This window comes from Coffea eugenioides, chromosome 1 (genome assembly GCF_003713205.1).
Source record: "Coffea eugenioides isolate CCC68of chromosome 1, Ceug_1.0, whole genome shotgun sequence".
NCBI classification, from domain to species: Eukaryota; Viridiplantae; Streptophyta; class Magnoliopsida; order Gentianales; family Rubiaceae; genus Coffea; species Coffea eugenioides.
This window is the reverse complement of record NC_040035.1, coordinates 1,867,159-1,877,074: the sequence shown is the minus strand read 5'-3', so window position 1 is coordinate 1,877,074 and position 9,916 is coordinate 1,867,159. Positions and strand designations below refer to the sequence as shown.

General features: G+C 40.0%; 1 protein-coding gene across 1 annotated transcript; it reads left to right on the top strand.

Annotated features, from left to right (window-relative positions):
* The first annotated feature begins 2,535 nt into the window (after nt 1-2,535).
* LOC113760195 lies at nt 2,536-4,723 on the top strand. The gene is made up of 3 exons (XM_027302763.1): nt 2,536-2,541; nt 3,253-3,402; nt 3,758-4,723. Exons 1-3 carry the CDS (start codon nt 2,536-2,538, stop codon nt 4,721-4,723), a joined length of 1,122 nt encoding a protein of 373 aa, XP_027158564.1.
* The last annotated feature ends 5,193 nt before the right edge of the window (nt 4,724-9,916 follow it).

Below are 9,916 nucleotides of genomic sequence, written 5' to 3'. Positions count from 1 at the left end.
CCTAAACCAAACGGCCCATTGATTTAATAGAGAAATGGGTTGGATGATTGAGAACAAGGGAGTATAAGTGAGAGGGTTCAAACGAAAAAAAAGTTAACTTACTTTAGTAAATTGTGTGGACAACGAAAAAGGGATTTTGCATACTGATATTTAACCATGGTTTTCAGCATTTGGAGTCAGCAGTATGAGTCTCGCTGGACTTCAGTTTTTCGAAGAGTGAAAACTTTCAACTTCTGTTTCTTTATGATTCTGTCGAGGGGATTTGGAAACCATGGACCAAGTTCTTTTCCAACATGAGCAACACAGCTCATGCATGATACCTTTTATTTTTCTTTTTATTTTTATCAAACGAGTCACGTGTTATATAGTTGGCCACAGAAAAATTAAGCATCTTGACCATAAAATGTTGCTTGTTTAAAATTAAACGAGTCACGTGTTATACCAATTTGCTTTTCAGCCTTTACATTTAAGATTAAAACTATTACAATTTAGCATAAAACCCGTGTCTACTATTGGCTTCTTTTGAGAAGAAAAAAAAAAGGAGAAAAAAATCAAGGCTCAACTCTTTATGATATTCTATTCATCTACTTGGCCTAAATATAAGAGAGAACTACATTTTTTATCCCAATGTTTAGTTGATGTGCAAAACTAGACCCTAATATTTCAACCAATACAAATGCAACGCCCAAAGTTTTTAATTTTAAGCATATTTAGAACAACTAAATATTACAATATTTAATGGTGAAAAACAAATTGGGATTAGTCAAAAGTTTTAATTTTACATTTTTGGTCCATAATTTTTGAAATTTTGAGCAACATGGTCCTTTATGTTTTAAATAGTTATATTTAAAATTTTCAAATGAAACAAAATGTGAACTAAAATTAAATGCATAGCAAATACGTTCTAAAATCTCTATAAAAATTCTTCAAACCATTTCACATTGACACAACTTTAGACTCATTAGCACTTGTAATTTGTCCTTCAGGGACATCGATTTTAATCGGAGCATTTTCAGCAGGAATATGTGATTTAGTAACTCTTCTGGAGTCATTAAATGCATCCGGTAATTGATTTGCAATTTTTTGCAACGAGTATCAAGGAGATTCAATGATATTTTCCAAGTGATTTCTTTTTTCGGTTGATTTTTATCTCCTCCTAATCGGAAAATGTGATTCATCAAAATGACAATCTACAAATCTCGCAGTAAATAAATCACCTATCAATGGTTCTATATACTTAATAATTGAAGGTGATTCATAACCGACATATATCCCCAATCTTCTTTGGGAGCCCAATTTACGACGTTGGGGCAGTGCAATTGGGACATACACCGCACAACCAAATATTTGTAAATGAAAAATAGTTGGCTCATAACCAAAAATTACTTGTAGGGGAGAATAAGTATGATAACTTGTTGGCTTAATTGGACTCATTGGCTACAAGAAAAGTTTTTGGACCTGTAGTCCAAACACCTGAAGGTGTAAAGCCAGTAGGATATAAATGGGTATTTGTGAGAAAAAGAAATCAAAAAAATGAAATTGTAAGGTATAAAGCAAGACTTGTAACCCAAGGATTTTCACAAAAGCTTGGATTTGATTGTGATGAAACGTATTCACCTGTAGTGGATGCTATACATTTAGATATCTTGTGAGTTTTGCAGTATATAAAAAACTAGATATGCGTCTAATGGACGTCATTACTACATATTTATATGGAAATCTTGAAAATAATATTTATATGAGAATCCCCGAAGGATTCAACATGCCTGAAGCATGCAAATCAAATCCTAAAGATATTTATTCTATTAAATTACAAAGATTTTTGTATGGATTCAAACAATCTGGACGTATGTGGTATAACCGCCTCAATGAATGTCTAACTAAAGAAGATTATACCAATGATCCAATATGTCCATGTATTTTTATCAAGAAAAATGGATCAAATTTTTTGATAATTGCTATATATGTTGATGATCTAAATTTGATTGGAACTCCTGAAGAGATTCAAAATAGTGTTTAATATTTGAAGAAAGAATTTGAGATCAAAGATTTTGGAAAGACAAAATTTTGCCTTGGTTTACAAATTGAGCATTTGAAAGGTGTAATTTTTGTCCACCAAACTGCTTATACTCGGAAGGTATTAAAGCGATTTTATATGGATAAAACACATACATTAAATACCCCAATGGTCGTCAGATCATTAGATCCTAATAAGGATCTTTTTAGACCACGAGAGGAAAATGAAGAGATACTTAATCCTAAAATACCATATCTCAGTGCAATTGGTGCACTAATGTATCTTGCTAATTGTACAAGACCTGATATATTATTTGTAGTAAATTTATTAGCAAGATTTAGTTCCTCGCCCACAAGACGACATTGGTATTAAACATAATTTTCGCTATCTCCAAGGAACAATTGATCTTGGTTTATTTTATTCAAATAAATTCAAATCTGAATTGGTTGGCTATGCTGATGCTGGGTATTTATCTGACCCGCATAAAGCAAGATCTCAGACTGGTTACCTATTTACATATGGAGGTACAGCTATTTCTTGGCAATCTACAAAACAATCATTAACTGCCAATTTATCGAATCATGCTGAAATAATAGCAATGCATGAAACCAGTCGAGAATGTGTTTGGTTAAGATCAATGACCCACTTTATTCGGAAGAGTTGTGGGTTATCCTCCGAAAAAGAAAATTCTCCAACTATATTATATGAAGATAATGCAGCTCGTAAAGGAGGATATATTATTGAAAGGAGGATATATTAAAGGAGATAGAACAAAGTATATTTCACCAAAATTCTTTTTTACTCATGATTTGCAAAAGAATGGTGAAATTGATGTGCAACAAATTCGATCAGATAATAATTTAGCAGATTTATTTACCAAGGCATTGTCAACTGCATCATTTGAGAAATTGGTGAAGAGTATTGGAATGTGACGATTAAGAGATCTCAAATGATGTTTGTATCAGGGGAAGAAATTAATACACAGGAATAATATACCATTTTTCCTTCACTAGGATTTTTGTCCTGATGGATTTTTCCCTAGTAAAGTTTTAATGAGGCATATTCTTTGTGTAATGGACATCCAAGAGGGAGTGTTATGAAACAACTAAAAGTGTGGATGTCCCTTTATATTTCCAAGAGAATTAATTCATGATTTATGGCTACATTATGTCATATAGGATATTCAACGAAGGGTCGGTATCCTATCCCCTAGAGGCAAGGATCTTGTCTGACAGGAGGAGTCATCACTAGAGACCGGGCATATAGACACGGGGCCGGTTTCTGGTATCCTGGAACAGGAAGAGGTGGTTCGTAAGGAGCGAATGGTTGCAAGGTTGCGTGGTCTCCGGGCTGGTCTCCCATCAGATAGAACACTACGCTCCATGGTTAGTTCTTCAACAAATTCTTTTTCTGTCCTTTTTGATGATTAAGTTACCTTTTTGGAATATAAGAGGGGTAACTCGTGCTCCTAATATAAGACGGTTAAGGAAACTTATTAAACTGTATGATCTTCAATTGGTAGTAGTTGTTGAACCTAAGTTGAGGGTGGAGTCGATTACTGATATTAGAATTAAATTGGGGATGGATTGTTGCATGTTCAATCATTGGGGTTCTGTTTGGATTTTCTACCGGTCATTGTTTACGTGTCAGATTACTGGGGAGTCTTCCCAACATTTAACTATTAGAATACAATCTCATCTTTTCCAAGACTTCATTATTTTGTCTTGTATACACGTGAAGTGTACGGAGCAGGACAGAGAGGATTTATGGAATGCACTTTTGCGGGATAAACCCGCCTTCAACCCTTGGTTTTTGGTGGGGGATTTCAATGTGATCACAAATATAGAGGAAAAGAGGGGTGGATTGCCATTTAGACCGTCGGAGGGATCAGACTTTCTGAATTTTATGGCGCTAGCCGGTGTCAGTGATGCGGGATTCTCTGGGTCAAGGTACACCTGGTGTAATAATCGTTTTGGAACGGCGCGGATCTGGAAGCGTCTGGATCGCTTACTGCTGTGTGGGCGTGCGTTGGAACTTCCGTACCAATTCATGGTGCAACATTTAGGCCGTGACCCGTCGGATCATGCTCCCTTGTTGCTATCGGTGGATACGAGACTAGACAACAAACCCAGGCCGTTTCGTTTTTTAAACATCTGGACCACTCATCCTAGTTTGCTGGGGGTTATCAAGGATTGTTGGACTCATCCAGTCAATGGCTCTCCTTTGCAAGTATTGGCCTCGAAGTTGAGAAATGTTAAAAATGCCCTCAAAAAATGGTCTAGGACGACATTCGGAGATATTTTTGAAGGGGCACGTAGTGCAGAGCATGTGGTAACCGAGGCTGAGATAGCATACGACCTGGATCCTACTGAGCAGCGACAGAGTGAGTTACATCATGCTCGGGCTCGGTTGCGCCGAGCGCTTGTAGTTCAAGAGGGTTTTTGGAGACAAAAGGCGCGGGTTAAGTGGCTTTCGAACGGAGATAGGAACACCAAATATTTCCACTCCTTGGTTACAGAAAGGAGGCGTAGGGCAGTAATTCATCGAGTTAGAGGTACCGCTGGAGAGTGGATTGAGGGGGAATGCCAAATTGGGGAGGCAGCGGTGGGTTTCTTTAAGGAGTTTTTCACGGCAGAGAGGGATTTTCCCTCCCTTATCGGTCTAGAGATCATATCTAAATTGATAACGGACCAGGAAAACTCATGATTAACAGACATTCCATCTTTTACAGAAGTTAAAGACATAGTCTTTGCTATGGATGGAGAGAACGCAGCAGGCCCGGATGGGTTTACAGGAAAATTCTTTACCTTTACTTGGGAGGTGGTGGCATCGGATATATACCGGGTAGTTGTCAACTTTTTCTGCGATGCTGAACTACCTAGGAGTATCACGGCTACCTCAATTATGTTGCTGCCCAAAGTGGAGAACCCCCAAGATTTTAACCATTTTCGGCCAATCAGTTTGTGCAACTTTACTAACAAAATCATCTCCAAACTGTTATTGGCAAGGTTGGCGATGACATTAACCCGGATTATATCTCCACAGCAAAGCGAATTTGTCCAAGAGAGACAGATTACAGATAATTTCTTGTTAGCTTAGGAGTTAGTAGCCGATATCGGGAAATCAAATCGGGGTGGCAACGTGGTCATCAAGTTAGATATGATGAAGGCTTATGATAAAGTCATGGCCCTTTCTCCTACAGGTGCTACGGTATTTCGGATTCCGTGAGACCTGGATAGACATGATCTAGCGCTTAATATCGAATGTGTGGTTCTCGGTGCTTGTTAATGGCGGTTCGCACGGCTTTTTAGATCTTCACGGGATTTATGGCAAGGGGATCCCATTTCACCAGCCTTATTCGTTATTGGAGCTGAGGTGTTGTCTAGATCCCTCAACACGCTACCCACACAAAGGGGATTTACTCCGTTTAAAGTACCTCCTCATTGTCCTATAATTACGTATTTGGCATTGGCCGATGACGTGATTATCTTTTCCAGTGGGGGCAAGTCATCCCTACGTCTGATTAAACGGGTTCTGGATGATTATAGTGAGGCATCAGGTCAGCGAATCAACCCTCAGAAGAGTTGTTTCCTTACTCATCCACGGGCACCATTTCAGAGGGCAGCGGTTGTTAACCAAATACTGAGGTATAATAAACGAGCCTTTCCGATACGGTACCTTGGTTGTCCCTTGTATACCGGAAGGAGCAAGAAGGTTTACTATACGGATACATACAATGCGGTGGCGAATCGGATTTTGAGTTGGAAGAACCAGATTTTATCGCCAGGGGGCAGGATGGTGTTGATTTAGAGCGTGTTAGCCTCTATGCCAATTCACTTGATGGCAGCCGCGTCTCCTCCAAAAAGGATGTTGATGGTCATAGAGAAATTGTTCGCCAAGTTCTTGTGCGGATCTTCGAATTCCGGGGACAAGTTCCATTGGATACGTTGGGCAGATCTGTGTCGGCCGAAGGATGAAGGGGGTGTAGGCCTGCGGGGGTTGAAGCAGGTCTACGACTCATTTTCCATTAAACTCTGGTGGAAATTTCGGCAACAATAATTATTATGGGCAAAGTTTATGTCCCAGAAGTATTGCGCAGGCCAGCACCCTTGTCTTACTGATATTGGGCTTCGGGGATCCCAAGCTTGGCAGAGGATGGTCACAATGCAGCGTTTTGGGAAGGAGAATATTAGCTGGGTAGTTCGGGAGGGCGCTTTGGATTTTTGGCATGACAATTGGATGGGGTCAGGTGCGCTTTGCGACAAGGTGGAGGTTTTCCATGATCATTCGGTGGTTGATTTTGTAGATCGGCGGGCCTGGAATGTGGACATGCTCCATCAATTCTTGGATGGAGAATTGGTTAGGCAGGTTTTGGAGATTGACCCACCTACCGATAGGGGCAATGATATAATGGTATGGGCATTGACGAACTCGGGTGTTTTTTCCACTGCATCGGCTTACTCATTGATCCGTCAATCCAATGATAGCTCTTGGCTTTTTGGCCGTATATGGCAGCAGGGTCTTCCAGTCAAGGTTTCTTTCTTTATGCTGCGACTACTACAGGGGAAGGCTCCCTCTGATGGATCGCCTAAAGAGGTTTGGGGTTTGTGGCCTATCTAGATGCTTGTGTTGTCAAAATCCCCAAGAGGAGGACTTGAATCATGTGTTTTGCTCAGGAAAAGGGGCACGATTGGTCTGGCGTCACTTCGAGAGTATTGCTGGTGAGTTTAGTGGGGTGCATATGGTGCGTCACATGGTGTGGTCTTGCTGGTTAAGGAGGGGGACTAATGACCGTGTAAAGTTTTTGCAGAATATACTTCCTTCAGTGGTATGTTGGGTTTTGCCGAAGGCTAGGAATGAAGGGGTGTTTGAAGATCGGAAGTTGAGGATCGGGGCTACGGTGACTCGGATTGTTCAGTTTCTGCATGATTTCCTTCAGTCACGGTTTCCGGGGGTGCAGTGTTTTGCCCCTACATGGGAAGGATTGCTTCTCGAGTTGGGTAGTCATCAAAGGCGGATGGTTATTAGGCCAGTTTACTGGGTAATTCCGCGTGGAGGCTATAAGTTGAATTCAGATGGATGTTCTCGGGAGAACCCAGGAAGGAGTGGGGGGTGGGATTGTGCGGGATAGTCGAGGAAATTTTGTATTCGCCTACGTGGAGCCCTTCGGGGTGATAACCAGCTTGCAGGCGGAACTTCAAGCGTTGCTATGGGGCGTTAGACATTGTGTGATTCAAGGGTGCTTGAAGTTATACTTAGAGGCGGACTCTCTCAACCTGGTTCAGATTGTTCAAGGTACTAGTGCTTGTCCTTGGCGTCTACAGAGAGATCTGGATGAGTTGATGATGTTCAAGCAGTATTTCAAATCGATCACACACTGCTACAGGGAAGCAAACGCACCGGTAGATTGTCTAGCAAATTTTTGGTGCTGACTCCAGCGCAGGTCATGTGTTTAATACATTCTCAGAATTGCCGCAATTGGTCAGGGGGGCTATTAGATTAGATCGATTAGGATTTCTCACGTTTCGTACACGGTGTCCGGCATGAATGGGAATAAGAAGCAGAAAAGGCCAATGGAGGTGAAAATGGTTGTTAAAAGGACATCAAGGGGGGAAGATTGACCGCTGATCTTCAAAGATCATCCTTCAGATTCACTGGAAGACATCCTGATATGGAAAACGGAAGATTTAATCTTAGTTTCAATTTTAAATGCTTAAACTTTCACTAGGTTGTAAATTTATTGTCAAATTGTGGATTGATGGCAGAGTTTCATCCTTTTTTAAGGGGAAACTCTGCCGAAATTTTAAAAAAAAAAATATGGCTACATTATATATAGAAATTACAATCCATAAATCTATTCATGTAGTGGAGAAATCGTTTCATAAGTTTCTTCATATTTTTGTAATAGTGGGTGTTTAATAGGATTGATGTTTCTTTAATCTTGTAGTACCTATAGATGGAGGTACATTGACACCCTTTGGAATGACTTTTATATTTTGTTGGAATATAAGAATATCATTTTCCATTGCTCTATTTCTTTCTCTAATATTTTCATTTATACTATAATAGTTTATTAGTTTTACAGTATTTGATCTTTTGGCGTATGTTTTTTTTTATATATATAGTAGAAGACGATACATATTAGAGTAATGTGGTATTTGATAATTGGGCCTAAATCCAGAATCAATATTTTACTTTTTGGGTAATAGAAGACTATACATATTACTATACATATTAAAGCAACTTGGTATTTGATAATTGGGCCTGAAGCAGTTAAAAGTCCAAATCCAACTTGCTTCACCATGATGTGCGAATGTAAGAAACATATTTTAGAACATTTCAAAATCTAGTACAACTTCATTATGGATTTGTCAAAACTAGGAGATGTTCACGGTGGTACGTTGTAAGTATGCCCAGGTTGAGAGGACATCAAGCATTTATTTAAAAATAGATTTGTTGTACAGAGAAATTATTTAGCTGACCGTGCTTGTTTTTGAATTCTTAACAGGGTTACAAAATATATATTGCAAATGTAAGCACATTTGTATTTTTTGTCCTATAACCTTTGACATGCACTTTGGTAGCTCGTTAGGAGTGAGTACGGAGGCATTGAGGTTAGAAAAAAGGAATGTTTGGAAGCATTTGCGTGTTGGGGGTAACTTTTTCAGCAGGAGAGAATTTGATTTGGTAAGTGGATTTTCGTTAGTGGATGGCATTGTCATAGCAGGCAATTGTATGAGAGCCGAAATACCAGACAGAGAAACATCAACTCAATGGATACAGAACCTGGTAAAGATGCTCGATGACCACCCAAAGTAACATTGGCAGGATCAGCAAAAGAACTTTGTTTAGGAGGTGGGCACTGGCTGGTTACATTAGCACGATAGGCACTACATGGCTGATCAGAACCAGCAGAAACACGAACACCTGTGTGTATGCCTGGTGAAGCCGCTTCCTGGACATCAGCTCCGTGTTTTCTTTTTGAGAGGCGAGCTGTAGGTCCAGGACCAGAAGGAGCAAGGGCCATATTTTTTTTCTTTGCAGCATTAGCTTCCCTGCGGCGCCGCAAGAGGTCATCCTTCTTTTCCCATAGCATTTCTGCATAACACTGCCGACGCTTGGCATTTCTATCCATTAAGCTGGGACGGCCAAATTAAACAGTTCACCAGCTCCCAGATACAAGTCAGCAAGCAGCAAAAAAACACCACAACATCGACAAGACACGAAGGCTAAACAACACCGACAACAGCACAACACCACAAGACCGACAACACCGACAGGCTAGCAGACAAATTATGCAATCGAGGTGACCGAAACAATGCCAACAAGAAAGGAGCGGCAAAAGCTAGCAGAAAAAGCAGGGTAGCTAGCAGGGGGAAAAAAAGAGCAGGCTAAACAAATTGGGCAAAAAGATTGAATGAGCATGGAGGTCAAGCTGAAAAGCTTACACAGGTTGAAGAGCAGAGAGTACGTACAACTCCAGGAGACGCAGCACACAATCTGCATGCAAGAAAGGGAAGAAGCACACAAAATGCGGCGTCAGTGCGAAACAGAGGAAAAAGAATCCAACATCTGCATATAAACTTCGAGCGTAGAACAACCAATATAAATGTAAAAGACATAAGTACGATTTCTTAGCTCAACTGGGAGAAAAGGCACAAATAATATAAAACAGCAAGGACTTATCTATAAAAGCGAGTTTCAGTGGAAAAAGGCATGACATTTTCTGTAAGAGGCAAAACCCAGCAAGAAATAACAAAGAACAATTGAAGGAACAAGTTGACAAACACAATGCACACTGTATAACCACCTAAGCAGCCGACACAGAGCTAACGAAAACCATTTAAACAGCAGACGCCATGGCAAAGCAATATAATAATAGAAACCAAGCTTGCTAAT

What these genes read in the sequence shown, in the direction of transcription:
- LOC113760195 (XM_027302763.1), top strand. An exon ending in ATAGAACACTACGCTCCATG is followed by an intron (nt 3,403 to 3,757) that starts GTTAGTTCTTCA and finishes ATACACGTGAAG; the next exon opens with TGTACGGAGCAGGACAGAGA.